Here is a 19,895-nt window from a genome sequence, read left to right as displayed (position 1 = left end):
CATCCCAAATCATAAAGCCTTCCAGCACCCCCTGTGCTTAGTGCAGGCAGAAGAGAGAGCCTGGCTCCCAGGAAGCCTGGCACAGCTACCCATCAAAAGAAGAAAAGCCACAGGCCACCCATTGGGTAGCGTGGTGCCAGAACCACTCAGGGGAAATGTGAGCTTTGAGGCATCTCAGAACCAGAGACAGGCTTGGGGTCCTGGCCCAAGAGGCCCCCCCAAGCAGATCTGAGCCCTTATCTAAACATCCCCGCAACTTACAGATACACATTGGACAATGTGGTGGAAAACGCTGGACTCGGGAGCCTGACACATAATTAAAGAGATGCTAGTTTGAAGAGTTGGGGGTGTAGGGGGAGGGCAGGGCAGTCAGATCAAGGCCAAGTCTGAAGGGTACCGTTTTCCTGAATGCTGTTCGGATGAGCTGGCCTGTGTTTGGAAGCAGGACTGAGCCGGGGCAGTGCCCCCAGCCATGTAGTCACAAGTCTCCAGAAACACCTAAGACCCAGTCGTGCCTTTCACCTCTGCCCCTCCCGGCACCTCTCAGCTGCCCCTCCTCAAGGAACCTCTTCAAAGGGAGCTGCAGACCAAAACATATGGTCGCCACCTCCAGGTTCTCCCTTGAATGGCAACTTATTCTTTTTTTTTTTTTTTTTTTTAAGATTTTATTTATTTATTTGTCAGAGAGAGAGTGAGTGAGAGCAAGCACAGGCAGACAGAGAGGCAGGCAGAGGCAGAGGGAGAAGCAGGCTCCCTGCGGAGCAAGAAGCTTGATGTGGGACTTGATCTCAGGACGCTGGGATCATGACCTGAGCCGAAGGCAGCTGCTTAACCAACTGAGCCACCCAGGCGTCCCGAACGGCAACTTATTCTTAAACAGCAGATGTATCCTCATTTTTATTTCTCACCCAAAGACTTATCCATATCATGGTTAAGTACAAGAAAAATATAAAGTCAGGATGCTGGAAATGAGAACATTATAAACAGTAAAATCATGGGTTATAGTTACTAAGAGAGCACTCAGCTTGGCTCTGAGCTCCCTAGCAGACAAGGCAAAAAGGTAACATCACATTCTATGTGTCTCTGGTTGTGTACAGACAATGCTGACAAGTTCTGCAGGGGAATCAAAGCTTGCCCTGGCCCTAAGTCTCCAAAGAAATCTTTTAAGAAATCAGGTGGCAACCTGAATCTCCTCCCACATCCATCAAGCCAGCCAGCCTGAATTCCAAGAGTCTTCCAACAAATGCAAAGGCCATTTTGCATAAGATCGCTCCTTGCAAAGGACCTGAAGACATATCACACAGAGGCTCCTGTGAGAGGATGACTCTCCCAGGGCTAAGGGCACTTGCCTCCCTGACAGTAGTTTTGCATCTCCAGGCCACAGACTCGGCACACCTGGCATACCAGACAATGGTGTGTGCCCAAGGCGGCCCCTGCACACGGCCCTGCTCCCGGGCAGACTGCTGCGTCTGGGCTCATCGCTCTTCCCAGAGCAGAGATGTTGGAGCCGCAGGAACCTCCCGCTCCCACCGCTCTCCGCCCCCTGCCCCCACCAGCATGGTATCAGCCAAACTTCTGGAGGGGCGTGGGGCACTTCATTCACAGCTGGCTCCCCGCCAGCCTGACGGCGCTGGCTGGCTTCGCTTTTAAGCCCTATTCCAAGCTGGCATAGACTTTCTGTTTTGTTTAAGGAAAAGAAAACAGAATAAAACCCAGAAGGCAACGCTTGGATTAAGGGATGCCTATTAAAAACATGTGCAAGAGATCCAAATCCGGTAAAGGAAAAGGAGTGGGGGACGGCAGGGGGAAATTAACTTTCTACGATGAATCAAAAGCTAGGAGCAGGCAAAGCACCAGAATCACAAAGGGTAAAGGTCAGAATGTGAACAAACTGCCTTTGCCTGGGCCCTCCTCCCCTGTGGAAGGCAGTGTGACCTCCCGCCCTGGAGATGCCATGCTCTAGTCCCCAGGCACCCCCACGGTCCTAACTCAGTCCCTGCCATCCCTGCTGCCTGGGCTGCCCACCTCTCATCGACCCAAGCTCAACCATTCAGCCCTGGCTCACATGGCTCTGGAACATTCCCTCACCACTCCGAGCATCAAAGCCACTTGTGTCCCCCAAGGTTAGTTCCCTCAGGCCCAAGATGGCAGGCTCCCCACATCTGGGGCTCCAGTTCCAACCTAGCTCCTTAAGGGGGAGGACAACAAAACGAGGTGTGCATGGACAGCAGCTCCCCGCTCTTCCAGCTAGGACCAGTTTGCTGCAGCCAAGACCAGCGGCTGCCTTGCTGTCATCAAGACGTCTGTAATTTCTTAAGCTTGAGGAGATCAGAGCCTGAGGAGACCATAGCAAGAGCTCTATGTGGCAGCGGGAAGACACCTGGAACCAGGCAGGCTGTCACCTGGACCACGGCCTCTTTCAGGGACGAGAGGAAGAGAGCTTCCTCTGGGCATTCTGGGAACTGTCACCTGGTCCAGCTCCAGTGTAGCCGCTACCCCGGAGGTGCTCCCTGGTACCTCTTCTCCATCAGTCAAGACCCCTTCCCAAATGTCTCCCTTTAAAGCAAGAACCACTTACTCACCGTCAGGGTCTAGCTCCTTATCTTTTTCCTCTTCCCACTTCCCTTCTCCTTCCCCCCCATTCGGCCCAATCCTTGACTTCAGGGCTCAGGAAAGCCCAGGTGACTCATGGAGCATGATGTGGAAGCACAGGCTCGTCATCTGCTCACATCCCTTCCCTGCAAGACGGAGCCGGCTCTCCCCAGAGCCTGCCTCTGACAAGGAGCTGAGCTGGCGGGCAGTCACTCATCTGGGCCCCGCCCCCAGTCACCAGGAGTGGCCTTGCTGTGGCAGGAGCCTCAGTCTCTTGCCCGGAGTGGGAAGGAAATGCGGAGCGAGCCAGATGTCCTCTGTTTCCTCTCTTCCCACATAATTGCTTTGCAGGAAATAGTCCAATGTCCTGAGATGTCCCCATCCTTCCCTACTGTCATCTTGCCTTTTACTTGCCCTGCCCATACCACTGCCCGACCTCAGCCCCCACCTTTCCCCGCAGGTGCTCCGAGGGTGCCCTTGAACTCCCAACGTCACCTCAAGGCCTCTCCTTCCCACCTGCTCACTGGCCTCCCACGCCACTGGCTGCCGGACCCAGCCCACCCCTGACCCTCAGCCTCTTCCCCAACCTCCTCCCTCCCAGGGCACCCGATCAGTCCCTCTCTGGCCTTCCTTCCTCCTCGAACTGGGTTTCCCTCTCCCAATTCACCCACTCCCAGGACGTCAGCTGGATCTCTGTCAGAGTTTCCAGGGTGAGATCCTACAGATGGTTGACAGGTTATGAGAGTGAAGTGTTTCGGCAGCGCTCAGATGCGGGGGCGAAAGGTTCCAACCAACGGGCCTCCCTTGCACAGGGCTGCTCAGAGGCCTGCCCACATGAGTGCCCTGGGTGCCCAGGGAGGGGAGGTATGGGGTGGGGGGGCTTACGGCACAGGTTTCCAAACTCTGGTGATGACAAAACCCTGTCTCCCTTACCCCACTTTGGGAAAGGCTGCCCACAGGCTAATGGCTTCCAAAGTCAGCAGGGCCAGCCCCGGCGTCTCTCCGGACGGCTTGGCTGTGTCCTGGACACAGTTAGACATCGGCCACTCATTGCCACCTTCCCACCCAAGCCCATCCCGGCTCCTGGACGTCCTGCCTCACCAGCTTCCCAGTTAAAGCTGGTCAATAATTGCCTGCTGATTCAGGCCCGCGGCCTCTCTCAGGGACCCTCCGAGCCCCACCGCCATCACTCCAAAGCGTTCATCTTGGTCTCCTTCAGTTTAACAGCTTTCTAAGGGCAGATTTTTCTTTTTAAATCTGGGGGGGGGGCTGGGGTTTGGCCACCAGCCATTTCCTCTAGAATTTAACTTCTATACACTGGCCAGGTTAATCTTTATGAAGCTGTCAGCTGATAACCAACCACCCTTCCCTTCAGTGACTTCATTCGTAGGCAAGAAGGAAACCACTGAGCATTCAAGGCTCTTTGCTCAGTGTCGCCACTGCATCACCAGCCTCATCCCAGCCAACCACAACAGTGGCTGTCCTCTGAGCTCCCCCCCCCTTTCATGCCCTTCCCTCTACCCGCGATGTCCTTCCCTCCTTCTCCGCCTCCCAGCGTCTCACCTGTCCTTCCGGGGTCAGCTCACTCCTGACACCGTGACTCTGAGGTCTTCCTACCTGATCTGGCACTTTCCTCCTTGGCCTACACAGTTCCCCTTCTGCCTACTCCCTTGGGGTCTGGCACAATGCCTCACGGGGGGACAGAGACCCCTCCCTCCATTCCCATCAGATTGTGAATGCCCACATGGACTCCCAGTATCTGCACATACTGGGAACACAGCAGACCTGACTGAATGAATTCCACAGAGACACAGGCCAGCCTGGGGGCAGGTCCGCACTGGGACGCCATCACTGTCTCCTTTGGACCCTCCGGCTATTTCAACTGTACCTACTTCTCGTTTCATAATTACGTTTACTCCTGCCTTACTGATTCCCCACAAGGCCATAGTATCTTGATGGCAGGGTCTGTGAGTCCTCCTTAAACCCCCTGCCCCACCTGGACTGGCAGGAAGTTCCTGGAGCATCAACAAGGAAGGAAGAGAAAGGCTGGCGGCCAGGGCTCCCACCCCAGCTCCTAAACCTGAGACCCACCCTCAACGCCAATAAATGCCATTCTAGAGCTTGGTCCTGAGGAGGAGGTGAGGACGGGGGAGCTGGTCTAAACAATGCAGTGAGACCGTGTCCTGCTGCAGAGAGAAGCACATGCTCTGAATCCTGAGTTTGAAGGCCTGAGTTCGAAGCTTCTCCATCTACTTGGCAGGAGTGAGGTGACCAGCCTGCTCCTTGGCTTCCTAATCAGGCAAGTGAAGAATCATAGTACTGCCATCGTGTGCAGTGGTTACGAAGCCTGGGTTAACGTGCATGAAGCGCTCCAAACACTAAGTTGTCAAGAAATGTTTGCCATCATCATCACCTTCATCCCTCCCTTCCAGAGAGGATGCCTGGAGTCCGTGAGATTTTCTGGGTGGGGATGAAGCCAAGAGTTTTAAAAAGGTGAAGGTAGGGGGGTGGTTCTGGGGCCCCGCAAGTGGACAGGAAGCACTGATGTCTCACCACGAGTCCTGCCCCTGACTCATGAGCTGACTCGTCCCCCCCATGCAGGTGTTCCCAGCACACCGGCACCCACTCTCCCTCCACCCGGCCTGGGGGCTGTTCCTGCCTTTGGAGAAATGACTGAAGTATTCTCAGCCCTCACCCAAGGGGCCTGAGGAATGGGGCGGCAGAGAGGGAGAACTGAGTCCGTGGAACACCCCTGCCCCAGGTCCAAGTTCAAAAACCATCCTGTTGTCCTGGTCTACCCAAACTAGAAGGAAATTCCCAGCAAGCTACCACCTGGGACAGCTTTCATTCTGAACCACTGAGGCAGCACGGCTTCTGAGGCAAGGGCCTGCTCAGGGTCTGTGGACTCAAGGGGTTGCCTTGGACAAGGGCCGGAGGAGTAGAACGGTCCCCAAATGAAATTTAAACCAGCCAACCTCCAAAGCTGGAAAACCAGAGTCGGGTTCAAGATCCTGGCCTTTAATTTCTCAAGTGTTAACACAGCTTCTAGCCTTCAGAGTTTGTTTTTAATAACTCAATCGGTCCTTTCACATCAGGAATGTGGCCTTCCCTCCGCAAAGCCCAACACTCACAGTGATATTATTTTACAAAGACGTTAGAATAGATTCACCCAAAGTCCCATTTCACACTGCCCACTTGTCAGCCTCTATGAAAGGGGTTTCAGGCATCTCCCGAGGTTCTAAATGCTTTTCTTCATCTGATGCTATCAGTCAAGGCCTGGAAACAACTGGGAATAAAAGCCAGACCAACCTCTACTCCATTCACGGAACTTGGATATTAACTCTTTCTTTTCCCAAACCTTTTTTCACAAACCAAACCCCAGCAGTCAAGGCCCAAACAAAATCAAACTCACATTTTCCCAAAACTACCAGACCAGCACATTAAAAAAAAAAAAAAAAAAAATCAAAACAGCCCCTGCAAAAAAGACAGAGTGGAAGTTCCATTTGCCCTGAACCCTTCAACAGGCCCCACTCAGCAGCTGAGGGGCCCTCCTGGAGTCCAGAAACTGCCCTCACACAGAAACCATGGTCCACCTGCTCTAAAACATCAGGAGACAAGGCAAGAGGAGAGAGGAGGCATCTAAATATGGAAATGTCTTTACAAAAGAACAAGAAGAATGAAAAAAAAAAATGGGTGGACAACTGTGATCACCACTGGTGAGGCACTAATACAGACCCGTGATCCACAAACGTCGGAAGGACCATAGCAAAACAAGAACTGTGGGAGGGTGAGGAGAGGAGGGGCAACTGTGCTCACCCTTCCCCAACCCCAATTTCCTTATATCTCGCTGTTTCAAATAAAAGGCACATGGGTTGCCTGGGTGGCTAAGCCAGTTGAGGATCTGCCTTCGGCTCTGGTCATGATTCCGGGGTCCTGGGATCGAGCCCCACATCAGGCTCTATGCTCAGTGGGGGAGTCTGCTTCTCCCTCTGCCACCCCCTCCACCCTGCTTGTGTTTTCTGTCTCTTTTCTGACAAATAAATAAATACTCTTTTAAAAACTAAGCTTTAAAAAAAACCTAAAAAGTACACAATTCTAAGATGAAATACTAGGATAAAACCCCAAGTCTCTCTTGAAATCAGTCAACAGAAGTCAGGGGGCCAGAGTCCACATGGCCGTTCGTGGCTTTGCATCTAACCACACACAAGTGCTTGGCTGACCACAGCTTCTCGGCTCCTGAGCACAAGGTTTGGGGGATTTTCATTCACTCACGTCTGACAGCCACTCAGGGGAAATACAAACCCAGCACATGGTCACCTTTTTCCTGCCACCACTGCTCTCAGGTTACTCTGTTCCGTGGGTGACCCCAGAATCACTGTAACCAGAAACCTGATGGGCTGAGCTCAGCTGATGGTGGGGGTGGGGCGGGGGTGGGGGAGAGAGCCTCACACTCAGGGCCCCCTCCCCACACCGGCCTCCAGCCAGGGCTGCTGCTAGACAGGGAGATACTTACCCAAATTATTGTGCGCTGGGGACATCGGATTCGGGGATAGGTTTGGAGAACCTGCGAGGTGAGACACAGTCGTGAGAACTAATAGAACACTCTTGACTTGGAAAGCTGAATTCCTGAACGCCTGCCTCAAGACGGGGCAGCTCAACCCAGTCCCTGGGTCCCAGTCTTTACCTGAGGCACAAATGGATAATCAGATAACCTCAGAGGTCTCTCCCAGGACTCAATGGTGTGAGAGTCTTGCCCAAGCCCACAGTGCAGGGCCGGGAGCTCCCCTGCAGCTCTGCCCCCAGGGAAATTAGAAAGGCAGGGAAGGCCCTCTCCCTAGCTTTGCTCAAAGGCCCAGGCAGCCAAGCCTCAACCTCCTGCATAGCAAGGCCTGCAGCTGTCCGTCCCAAATGCAGCCCCTTCCCAGGTCTCAGGAAACGCAGCAAGCTGCCTCAGAAATCCCACAGGCCTCCAACCAGAGTGACATCCGACGTGAGGCATGATGGATCCTGGGGAACGATGTCTGAACCTACCCAGCTCTTCCTGTCCTGCTCCCTTCTCTCCACCCGTTGCTCCCAGAACAGAGAAAACCGCATGGCATCAGACAACCCAGTGGACGCTTCTCCCCAGAGCAACTTGGCTCATCCTCGTGTCCCTGCCCCCAGCTGGGACAGCCTGTGGGAAGTGCAACCCCCATCCCCTGCCACCTGCCAGTCTGCCTGCAGAGGTGCCTGGAGCTGTTAAAGGGGTCTCTTCCTGCTCCCCAACTGGGCTGTAACCTCCCTGAGGGTGAGGGAGGAGCCATGGGCTTCTTTTCCTCCTCCAGAACCCAATCCATCAGGGAATGTGGAAGAGCCCGGGAAGAGGCAGAGTTTCCAAAGTGGCCCCGGAGTCCAGGCCTGTGCCCAGTGTATCAGCTGTGGGGTTTTAGCAAAATCGGGTTTGAGCCCCGATTTTCTCCCCCGTTCAGGTATAAAATGCGGATAATAGCATCCACCGTGTGACCTGCAGATGTGAAGGGAGGTCGTGCGCGTACAAATGGCTGCCCCGAGACTGGCACACGGTGGGCGCTCTGTAAATGCTTTTCTGTTTTGTCGCAGCCCAAATCAAGGCGGCCTGGGGAAGGCCTGGCCTGGAAGGGCCCGTGTGCATGTCCTGGGGGCCACAGGGCTGGAAAAGGTGGTCCTCAGGCCCCAACAAATACACTATCACATCTCAGCTGCCAAGAGAGCAACTTGACTGGTTTCCACGTGAACGTCGAGTCAAGAACAGAGGATAAGCTGGAGACCCCACCCATGGGCCGGGGTCCCTGAAGCCCAATGTCCACCTCTGACAGATGACGGGCACCTCCAACAGGGCCCCGTGGGTACACTGATTGCGGGGAGAGGTGGAAAGAGAAGCGGACAGACCACGGGGCAGAAAGGTGGGCAGGGAGGGGCCGAGAAAGGAGGGTTGAGAGGGAAAGGGGCAGGCTGCTCATTCGGTGCCCGGACCCCCTCCTTCGGTCGGTTTTCTTTGACAACCATAATCATTCCACGCACAGGAAGAAGAGCAAGGAGGGGAGAGAAAGGATTGAGGAGCCATGCGGCCTCCAGAGAGATGCTGCTCCGCCGAGGCCCCGCGCCAGCACCTCAAAGCCGTGAGCTTGCAGCAGCCGCTCGGCACCGAGTACAGGAGGCCTTCGGCGCATTCCAGCTGGGTCCGCGCCGTCCGCCACTCGAGCGGGGCGTGTGCTACCCACCACGTGCCACGATGCCCAGGCTAGGTAGCCGGCAACTAGGTTCATGGTGAATGGGCACGTCTCCTTCCTGCTTCTTGCGGGAATCGCACACCCTCCCCTGGGCCGCGTGCAAGGGCAGCCGGCTCTGCCTCCCACCATGGCTCTGTGTGGACCCGGCATGCCCGCTCTTGTCGGGACGGACATCTGCTCAGCTCGCTGCTCCTCCTCACCCCACCACACACCCGGCGAGTGCACAGTCTATGTGGCTGGCCTGTGCGCTTCGGTTCCGGGAGCCAATTTGGTCCCATAACAAATGACGCAGGACATCTGGAGACAGGGGGGCTGGGTCCCTCTTGACAGGAACACCTCAGTCACGTTTGGTCACTACCCACAGATCCCCCGCAAAGACCCTGCCTCTGCGCAAGCTCTTCCCAATCTTGGGTGATAGAGCCCACCCCCGCCAGTCGACTGCCAGCAACACCTCACGACGGGGGGCGGGGGGCGATGGACAGGACTCTGCCTACAGCCCAAGGGGACTCCTGCCCTCTCTCAAACCCCGAATGACTGTCCTCCTGCCTCTCCCCGCTCTCCAGCCACACTGAGCTCTCCTCGTCCCAGGAAGGCACCAGGCTGTCCTGCCCACATGCCCCAGGACTCTGCCTGGCATACGCTTTGCCTGCCCCGATGACTTGGCCAACACTTGCCCAGTTCTAAGACTCAACTCAAGAGACACCTACACGGGGGCGCCTGAGTGGCTCAGTGGGTTAAGCCTCTGCCTTCAGCTCAGGTCCTGGGATCAAGCCCTGAATTGGCTCTCTGCTCAGCAGGGAGCCTGCTTCCTTCTCTCAGCCTGCCTCTATGCCTACTTGTGATCTCTGTCTGTCAAATACATAAATAAAATCTTTAAAGAGAGAGAGAGACCTACACTATGAGACACTGCTCCGCCCCCCAGGGCCTGCCCACTTGTGCCCCACGCCCTAGGGGCACAAGGCAGATCACTGCCTGCTGTCTCCCTCTCAGGCTGGGAGCAGCTCAGGCTCACTCCTCCATCCCCAGCACTGGGCACACAGAGGTTGCTCTGGAAATGCCTGAGAGAGGGCTGGAGGGATAGAGGGACGGAGGAGAGACAGGCACTGGGACAGGATGAAGACTCTGACCTGCATCCATGCTGTGGTTCATCTGGTGGTCACTGGTCTCTCCATCTTCACTCAGGTAGCCAGGGGGTGGGGTTTCTGGGAATCAGAAGGAAGGTGGTTCATTAAACGGCCTCCAGTGTTTGGCTTGGAGAACCCCGCTACACGCATCACACAATTACACCACTCTGCCCGCGGCAGGTGCTGTAGGAACACAGCTCCGGGGCAAGGGCACCGTCTCCTGGATTCTGCGATCATCACACCCTTCGACCCCTGGCTCCTCATCTGGATGGGGACCACTTCTGTTCACGTGGCCCTGACTCCCGAGATTGACATGCTTGTTCCGAGAGCCTCTGCCAGACTAAGTGCTCCCCACCCTAGAAGGTCAGATGTAAGCCCACCCCTCCAAGGAGGCCGTGGACTTGCCTCAGTCTTGCCCATCTCTGTCCTCCCAAGGGCCCTTTGGCTCTGCTGTCTACTCCTGCAGGGACACCTTGGTCTTTGTCGTCCCTCTAGGGGTGGTCCTGGCCTCCCTGGGCAGCTGCAAGTTCACTGACAGCAATGACTGTGATCTAGTTCTCTGACTGACCCTGGACAGTGACTGAGCTCTCTAAGGTTTGCTCAGTGAACACAGTGACCTTGTGAAGGACCTGGAAAGGCTGGGTCTGTAAAGGGGTCTCTTGGAACGCTCTGCCCCAGCGCACAGGCCTGTGGTCAACCTCAGCACTGCGCTAACTCACTCAGGGTGAGAGGCTCCCTCCAACCAGAGAGCTCTGGCTCTCGAAAAGCAGGCGGCAGGATTCCTGCCACTGGGACCAGCCCAAGCACCGGCAAGCAGTTTTCCTGGACGCCCCAAGGGCTGGTGATTCACACCTTATTTGCATGTAAATGAGGGGCTTCTAAAAACATTTGCACTCTGACAGCTGAGCCCACTTTCTCCCCGTGCAGTAAAAACTCCAGCTGGCAGCAGCTCCCGCCCAGGCTGCGGTCCCCCCACCAAGCTTACTTACTTAGGGCCTCGGTTCTCCACACTGGCCGCCCGGCCCTTGGGTCCCCCATGGCTCTGCAGGCCCCCAGACCGTCGGGGGATCCTGCCCAAACTCCAGCCTCGGCCGCGAGGGCGGTGAGAGAAACACAGCGTTGCTATTTCCGCTTCCAAAATAAATGACTGCACCGAGCCCGGGCGGAAGGGTCACGCCGCCGCTCCTCGTGCCAAGAAAAGCATCGTTAGTGAGCGGGGAGGCCAAGGCCACGGGTCCTCTCCCAACGGGTGTGCGGTTCTGAGTCAGGGCCCTGGGGCCAGCGCTGTGTGCAGGGGAGACGGGTTCGAGGGGGCCAGGAGAGCCACGGGGGGTTGTTGGGGGGACGGGAGGCAGGGCCCCTGGTGGCCTACACACCGCGGCGCCTACCTGGAATATTGCTCTGGGGCTCGATGCCCGCGGGGAAGTTCGTGTTCTCAGGGATGGAATGGCTGTAGTCGTCCAGCGGGGGGAACTCGGCCGGGATCTCTGTGTGGCGTGGGACCAGCACAGGAGGTAGAACTGTCCAGAAGAGCAGAGGTGGGTCAGTGTCAAGGCTGGGCTGGCACCAAAGCCCTCCTAGTGTCGCTGGCCCACCGGCACAGTGGACCCGCCTCTACCCCCCTCTCCCTCCCAGGAAGGGGAAGGAGACACCGGGCAGATAGCTGCAGACCCCCGGAGCAGATAAGCTACAGACCCCTGGAACGGGGGCGCCTACCTGGGGTCTCTACCCTCTGATAGTGGTAGGGATTCACGCAGACCTCATCCTTCTTCATGTTGAAGGCGAACTCACACAGCTCCATGGCCCGCAGCTCGTGGTGGCTGTGCAGGTCGGGCCATCGCCACAAGCGGCAGTAGATGACATGGGGGAGCCCCTTCCGATGGGACACCTGCAGGCGGCCATCCAGGGACCTGTGCAGACGGGGTGAAGAGGAACAGCAGAGTGGATTGGGCTGACGTTCTCCCTGACGTCGGCCTGCACTGCTGCTCCTGGGAGCTAGCTGGCCCAAACTCAGGAAGCACCCCCCCCCCCCGCCGCCCCATTTCTCTGAGCTGCACAGGGCCTCAGGATCAGAGAATCCTGTTAGGGCTGGCAGGGGTCCCAGGAGAGGAACACAGAGGCCCACCAAGGAAGGCCAAGGGCCTCCCCGGGCTGGCAGGGTGGACCTTGACCTCACCAAGCCCTGGAGTGAGTTCTCTAGCCCTCGCGCACCCCCCCCCCCCCCCCCCCGGGCGGGCGCCCCCCCCCCCCCCCGCCCCCCCCCCCCCCCCATATGAAGGGAATGGCACTTGACTCGTGTTCTGAGCAGGTCCACGGGCCGGGCTGAGGTGTGCAGAGGGGTTCAGGCCTGAGCAAGAAAATGGGAGTTCTTGAGGTATGTGCACGTGTGAGGACCACAGGGATGTGGAAGTGACGAAGCACAGGCTGCATCTAACCCCTCCCAACACGCAGCCCCTTCCCCCACATCAGAAAAAACAGGAAAACCCCTCTCCCTTCTAGCTGCTATTTGTGAAGAGCTGGGAAGGAAAGAGGGCCATGGAAGGGAATTTCAAATGGTAAGAGCCTACAGCGGCAACCTCTCAGGAACCCCCTTCTGGTTGAGGGTGTCACCCAGGAGTTACTGCCCACAGAGTGCTCCTAGTTCAGAGCCAAAGCCTGAGGCCTCCAGCCGGAGCTGAGGAGAAAGGGAGGCCAGCTCTACACCAGGCTGAGTTCTGCAACTGTCCCCCGCCTGGCTGGACCAGCCAAGGGGCCTTCCCTGTGCAAACAATGTCTTCTGTGGTGACCCAACGCCCCCACCTCTCAGGCCAGGCCAAAGCATGGGCCCTAGCAGCACAGGGCCACGGAAGTGGGTTAAAAGGAAGACTCTCAGAGGCTTCCCCAACCTACTAAGTCCGATTCTTCCTCTTCATAAACCCCCCCAGTGAAGTGCATGAGAAGAAAGGCAGAGCGGGGACGCCGGGCCTGCCTGCTGGGAGCCCGGGAGTGGCAGGCACAATCCCCGCCAAGAGTAAGGCAGGAACATGGCAGGCTTCTGAAGATGACGCCCAGTGTCATACAGGTAAGGAGATCCTGTTCACACAGTCCTTTCTTTAACAGACCTTTTATGAGCTCCTACTACGTGTGGCATGAGGGACACAGTAGGTTGGGAAGAGATGTCATAGTCAAACAGACCCCAGAGTGGTCCCTGATCCCATGAGCCTCCAGTCCAATGGACAAGACAAATATTAATAAAATCATTCTACGCAGCTACAATCACCAACCGTGCAAGGATTCTGAAGGAAAAGTGCAGGGAGCACATGACCCCGGGGACCTGGTTTTACTAAAGGGCTGGACAGGGTGCCTCTGGGGTGGGGATGGTTGGCCTGAAAGTGCAAAGGACAAGGAAAACTAACCAGGCAAAGGTGCGTGGGTGGAGGGCGTTCCATGTAAGGCGAAGGTCGTGTGCAAAGGCCCTGTGATGGTGGAAATTACGGTGAGGAGGGAGAACAGAAAGAAGGCCAGAGAGCCTGGGGAGGAGAGAGGGAGAGAGCGGGGTGTAAGATGAGGTAGGGGAGCGGGCAAGGCAGGCCTTGCAGGGCCTTGAGAGCCGTGATAAAAGGTTCTACCTTTTTCCTAAAAGCCAAGGAAATCCCTGAGGTGTTTCAGCTGAGATGTTTTCAGCACACATGCGTGTGCACGAGACTAGCCCCGTGAGACTTGGCAGCCCGGACAAGACTGGGGACTGTGGGAGTGGACAGTGACTTGGAGGTACATGTGAATAAAGAGGCACATGGCACGACGGCTTTCCCTACAAGAAGGTCCACGCTAGGATCCCACCGCTCAGTGGGTGCAACTTTCCTTAATAGCTGGGTGGGGCCCGTGGAAAAGTGTTCACAAGCTCTCCCTGCCTTCGGCCCCCACCACCCAGGACTGAGGGCACCCATTTGCCTGGCTAAACAGAACCCAAGGGCAAGCCTCCAGGGAGGGCTGAGCCAGATGCAACCAGAAGCACCCACCAAGGGGAAAGAAACAGAAGTCCAATCAAACTCTCTAAGCCCCTGGTCTGGGAATGGGGAAGGGACAAAGGTCAGAGCAAGACTTAGTTGCAGGGATTGACAAGGAGCTGCTGAGGAAGGGCATCTCCAAGGATATAATTACCTCCCTCCTGTGGAGCCCCAACCAAGGAACCCCTCCAGCCAAAAAACAGTAATTAGCAGGCAGAGCAAGAGAGGGCAGCCTGGGACTCACCTCCCACCACCCCCTGAGGCAGAGAAGGAAGACTATAGGATATGGAGTCATGCGACCTGGGGTCAACAAGAGGCTCTTCTCTCCCAGCTGGGAGGCCCTGGGCAAATCATGAGGTCTCTGGGACTCTTAGCTACTTCGTCTGGAAAATCCAAGTCCCCCGCCCCCACCCCCACCCCCACAGCTCAGTGTCCACTAGAAGCCCTAACGGTCTCTCTCCACGGGACAGCAGCCCTGGGGCAATGGGGTGAGTGACCAGGCTGTGGAGGAAAGAAAGGGAGGGTGGGAACGGATGAGTGGGGACAGGATTACTCAGTTGCTCCCATTCTCTTGCAAAGCCACCGAGTGCATGCAGATGAGGACAGCAGCCACGGTCACTAGGTGTTTGAAAAAAGCCCAAGCTAAGAGCCAGCTGGACACCGAGCGGCCTCTTCCAGGGGCAGCCCTGGAGAAAGGCTCAGGTGGGCAGTGAGGGAGGCCTGGGGCTATGGAGGGGGCCCCTCAGCCCCCACCTAGCTGATTGAAGGGGATGACACTCTTGTTTTAAAGCTAACAATAACACAGGGCAAGAGCAGGGGTGGTGGCGGGTGACACAAGAGAAGGGTCTCGGTTTCCATGGGGCAGACGGCCCCAGAAAGTGAGCACGAACAGAAGCTCCTGGCAACTCTGTATCTGGGCCAGAGCCTTTAGGAAGAGAAGGGGGAGGGGACAGACCCTCACACACAGACAGCCCTGACATCAGACACCCCCAGAACCAGGACACCCGCGGCCGGCAGCTCACTCCCCAGAGACAGGACTGGACCCAGGACATCACACCAGCTCGGGGACCTGTGAGGGGGGAAAGGGCACGGAGAGGGCATATAGGGGACGGCCACGCAGATGTGCAGCTCTGACACGATACGGGGGATGGGGCCAATGTCTGCGTGTGAGGTGGGCTGTGATGGGGTAGCTACAGGTTTCTGCCGCTGAGGGACCGGAAGGGGCATCGAGGTGCCAAAGAAGGACAGGGGCACTGCACTTGTAGGTCAAGAACCTCAGTCTGCGCGTCCCTCGTCTCTTCCTTTTTTGCATTTCATGGCTGTTTCCTCTCAAAAATAAAGTGCTTGGCTGTCTTCTCAAAGGATTATGGCATAGAAGGCTCCAGGCGGAGAGGAAAGATGGGGAGAAAGGTATGGGAGACGGTAAAGGGGAGGGGGTATGGGAGAAGAAGGTAGTGGAGGGAAGGAAGAGAGGAGAAAGGGAGGGGTGAGGAACGGATGAAGGGGGGAGGGAGGAGAAGAAATGTCCTTCCACATACAACAAACTGAAAGAAGGCGTCTACCTCTGTCCTGCCCAAGACAGCCAGTAAGAGAAGCGCGCAAACCCACTCAGAGCCGGCCAAGTGGGAACCGACCTTGGAGTGGAGTGAGCGGAAACCAAGGCACCTCTCAGAGGATTCCAACAAAAGGTATCCCATGTGCGCCTCAGAACCTGCCTGGGAAAGACTTGGGAATTGGGGGCGCCGTGCACTTCCCCAGATGAGGCCAAACACAGGAGGATAGCCTGAAAGTCTATAGAAGAGACGGGCAGGTCAGCTCGCCTCCCTGAGCCTCCCAACTAGTGAGAAACAGGTCTGCTCTCTGCAGAAAATGAACCGGAGAGCAGGGCTCCAGATGGGACCACGACGGCACAGCCAGGGTCAGGCGAGGGCTGGAAACAGGATGTTGTCGACCGTCTCTTGCTCACGCGGTACCCAGGATGGTGACAGGCAGGCGCGTCCCCCCTCCACCCCACCTGTTGGAGACATTAAACAGCCCAGCCCACAAGACACGCAGTACTGACATTTGGGGAACCCCCAACAAAATGGCCCTGTTGCTGCCAGCTCACCCTACAGGGGGGCTCACCTGCCAATGTCAAACACGGAGCATTCAGTCTCCTTTTTACTGCTTCACTCGTAAATACGAACGCACAGCCAGAAGCCTCAGGCATTTAAAGAAAGCCTCCAACAAGAGGCACAAGAGGCATGGGGACTGAAGTCAGTGAGGGAGAAAAAGGAAGTCTCAGACAACGCAGGGAACAGAGAACATTTCAAACAAAATGAAACGAAAACTACTCTCAGGGAGACAAGATATTATAATCCTAACACCGGAACATTTACAAACTATTATAAAAAACACTTAGAAGGACGCCTGGGTGGCTCAGTTGGTTAAGCATGCAACTCTTGATTTTGGCTCAGGTCATGATCTCATGGGCTGTGGGATCGAGCCCTGTGTTGGGCTCTGCGCTGGGTGTGGAGTCTGATGGGATTCTTTTTCTCCCTCTGCTTGTCCCTCTCCATATTACCCCCACTGCTCAAAACCAAAACCAAACAAACAAAAAAAAAAACCAAAAAAGCCCTCTTGGAAATAATAATATAATAATAAATAAATAATAAAAATAAGTTTAAAATTCTGGAAAGACCTGAGTTTTTTCAATTACATACATGATTTACCAGTTTCTAGAAATCAAGGGAAGCCCAGTAACCAAGGCAGTGTGATAATGGCGAACCACTGGGAAACACATCAATGAAGCCTAACGGAGCCCAGGAATAGTCACGTGTAAAGGGACAGTTGATGTTCAACAAACGACAAAGACCATTTAGTAGAGACAGGATTGTCTGTTCTACAAACAGTGCCAGGACAACTGGATATCCGTATGCGAGACAAATGACCTTCAACCTACACCTTGCACCCTATATAAAAATTAACGGAGATGGGTCCTAATACAGAGCCTGAAACTACAACCACAGGAAGGAATCTTGGTGGCCTTGGGCCAGGCCCATGTGGCTCACACACCACCACGTAAAAAGCATATTCTGCTAAAAAAACAAAGCTCACCAATCGGACTGTCATCAAAATGTAAACTCCTGGTCTTTGAACAACATTGTTAAGAGAATAAAAAGCCACAAGTTGGGAGAAAATATCTGCAAAGCCTCCATCTGACAAAGGACCTGCTTCTGGAATAGATCAAGAACCCCGAAAACTCAGTATTAAGAAAACAAACAACCCGACTACAAAAACAAAAACAGGTAGAGGAATTGAACAGACACACCACAAAAAGATATAAAGATGGTAAATGAGGCACATGAAATGATGCTCAACACCACTAGTCATCAGGGAAGTGCGAATTGAAACCACGATGAGACACCCCTTCGTAATTGTCCGAACGGCTACAATTAAGGGCCGGGCTACAGGCTGGTGAGGGCAGGAAGCGCCTCGTGCGGCAGACATTGCTGGTTGGCATAGGTCACGGTGTAACTACTTTGGAATAACAGTTTGGAAGTTCAAAATAGTTCTTCAAAAGTTCAAAACATCAACTTCCCACACGATCTACCCAACCCACTAAGTGCTTCCTCCCCCAGGAGAAGTGAAAGCAGCTGTCCATTAGGAGACTTGTGTGCGGACGTTCCCAGCCGTGTTACCAGTAAGAGCCCCAAACTGGAAGTCACCCTGTGTTTCTCAACAGGTGAACGGACAGACAGACTGGGATCTATCCACGCCTAGGAACACACCTCAGCCATAAAAACGATCGATGCACGCAACACAGACAAATCTAAAAACAGTTACGCTGAGCGAAAGCCAGCCAGGACTCGGTTTCTGCCACATGACGGAGTAACTTAAAGGAAACATGCCAGCTTCTCCAGAGTGACAGAAAGCAGATCAGTGGTGGCCTGGGGTTGGGTGAAGGGACGGGAGTGGGGAGCAGGTTAGGGGCTAAAGGTTATGTGGACTATTTTTACAGCACAGGCGGCTTCACAGGTGTAGACAGAGGGCAACATTTCTCAAGTTGTTCACTTTAAATACATGCAGTTTATTGTACATCGATTCCACCATTATTCAAAAAAAAAATGAAAGAAAGAAAAGGCAAGAGCTTTGGGGCTTTGGACTTGGATAAACCTGGATTCAAAGACTGACTGTGCTCGAGGACCGTATAAATTTTATCAAATTGCTTCAGGTCTTGGTCTTAATTTTTTACCACCAGAAATGTAAACCCCTTCATTCGATTGCCAGAAAGATCCATGGATCCTCGGTGCAGAATGCCTTTGGGAGAGAGTTGGACACAATCAAGGTGTCCTACTGTCACTATTGTTTTTGGCTCTTGTTACTTTGATCGCCAGGACAGTGCCTGGCGAAGTGCATAGGAGGGCACTCAGAAACCTCAGCCCCCTCCACGGCTTGGACACCCAAGTCCATGGCTTTGTTTAGCTCAGTGCTGCTGATGTCTGCAAGTCTTCTGGGCTCCTCTGCTCAGAGCAGCACCCCCACAGTGCTGTGCAGGGAGTGGGGGGACCGCGGGGGCAAGGAGGGGAGGGGGGCAGTGGGGCTCAGGCCAGGCTTGTGAGGACGGTACACCGGTCTGATGTCCCAGACGCCAGGCTCCTCGCCTGGGATCACACAGCGGTCTGGTATCAGGCTGCCGCTGAAAACCAGCCCTCTTGGCTGCCAGGCTGCGCCCTGATGGCGGGGAGATGGTCAGACTCTCCAGCACACGAGCACGTGACCACCGGCCTGGCTTGGCAGGATTTTCCAGAAGTCATCTGGTCCATGCCCCTACTTCAGGCATTGGCTGCCACTCCTCTTCCTTCAGGGTCTGGGCTGCCCACAGCCAGCCCTGGTGGTGGTACTTCTCCATCCCATTCCCTCCCTGATGCTTGCCACAGTCAGAACAGTGAATCAGGCGTCTCAGCTGCTGGACCTGATTTAGCTGATGTGTCCTGAATACGCCCTCCCGAGCTCACGGCGCACCGGTCCCATGTTAGGTAAATCCAATAAATAGGTCTTAATTCCAAGCTGATGTTACACCATGAACATGCTCTGTTGCAAAAGAGGGCCTATTTACGACCCACTCTGCCCCCTGACCCAGCCCTTCCTTGTAGCCCAAAACCAGTGGCTGAGGCTGAGAGCACTGTCCCAGGAGCCGGCCTCTGGGCCTCCTCCCCATTGATGACGGAGATCTCTTCCCACACCCAGTGGCTTCCTGAGACTTGGAGAGACCTCCAAGTCTTTCTCCAGCAACCCTCTCCAGCTCCCCTGACAGAGGTTTTAATCCTTAAATATATTCTTCACCAGCCGAACCATTTCCTGTGGCAGGAAATTAGGTTTCCTCCCATTGGCTCCAAATGGGACCCGTGAAGTGTCCCAAAATGGTGGTGGGAGCCAGAGCCAAGGATGTGGACATGCCAGAGCCCAGAGATGACGGCAAGGCAGAGTCTGCCAGAGAGCTCCTGGGGGACAGGGTGGGACTGGGCCCACTGCCTGCCACAGGCCATTCACAGCCTCTGTCACCGGTGATCTGCAATGCACAGCCACCTGGGAGCCCCCACAAAGTACAGGAGGATTTGGACATGGGGGTCCTGCAAAAGACTGGGAGCACAGCACGTAAGTTCCAGAAACACGCCAAGATCGATTCCACACGAGCTGTGAGCCAGGTACACTGCTATTATGTGAGAATACAAAATATGGCTACACCCGGGTCTGCCCAGCCTCCACCTAGCTCGGAACTGAAGGGGCTTGTCCAAGTTCTGTACCTGCACAGGACGGACCCGGGATTCAAACCCAGGCCAGCGCTGAGAAGTTCAGGAGAGGGAGGGTCAATGGGGCTTTTTCTGCTGTTCTATGCTTGCATGCCTCTCAGGGAAATGGGCCTCTTACCAACCAGCAAATACTGACCGCATACCTCCCACAGG

The 19,895-nt window shown here is 55.3% G+C and overlaps 1 protein-coding gene across 1 annotated transcript in view; it reads right to left on the bottom strand.

Annotated features, from left to right (window-relative positions):
• The window catches only part of SMAD3 (SMAD family member 3), a 113,547-nt gene that overhangs the window by 10,873 nt on the left and 82,779 nt on the right, over window positions 1–19,895 (bottom strand). Inside the window, exons 2-5 of the mRNA XM_059372343.1 lie at window positions 11,681–11,874; window positions 11,353–11,484; window positions 9,968–10,042; window positions 7,106–7,156 (exon numbers count right to left, since the gene is read on the bottom strand). Coding sequence (XP_059228326.1) covers window positions 7,106–7,156; window positions 9,968–10,042; window positions 11,353–11,484; window positions 11,681–11,874 — 452 coding nt within the window. The remainder of the gene's footprint in view (window positions 1–7,105; window positions 7,157–9,967; window positions 10,043–11,352; window positions 11,485–11,680; window positions 11,875–19,895) is intronic.

The sequence above is a fragment of the Mustela nigripes genome, chromosome 13 (assembly GCF_022355385.1).
Source record: "Mustela nigripes isolate SB6536 chromosome 13, MUSNIG.SB6536, whole genome shotgun sequence".
NCBI classification, from domain to species: domain Eukaryota; kingdom Metazoa; phylum Chordata; class Mammalia; order Carnivora; family Mustelidae; genus Mustela; species Mustela nigripes.
This window is presented reverse-complemented; position numbering and strand designations above follow the sequence as displayed.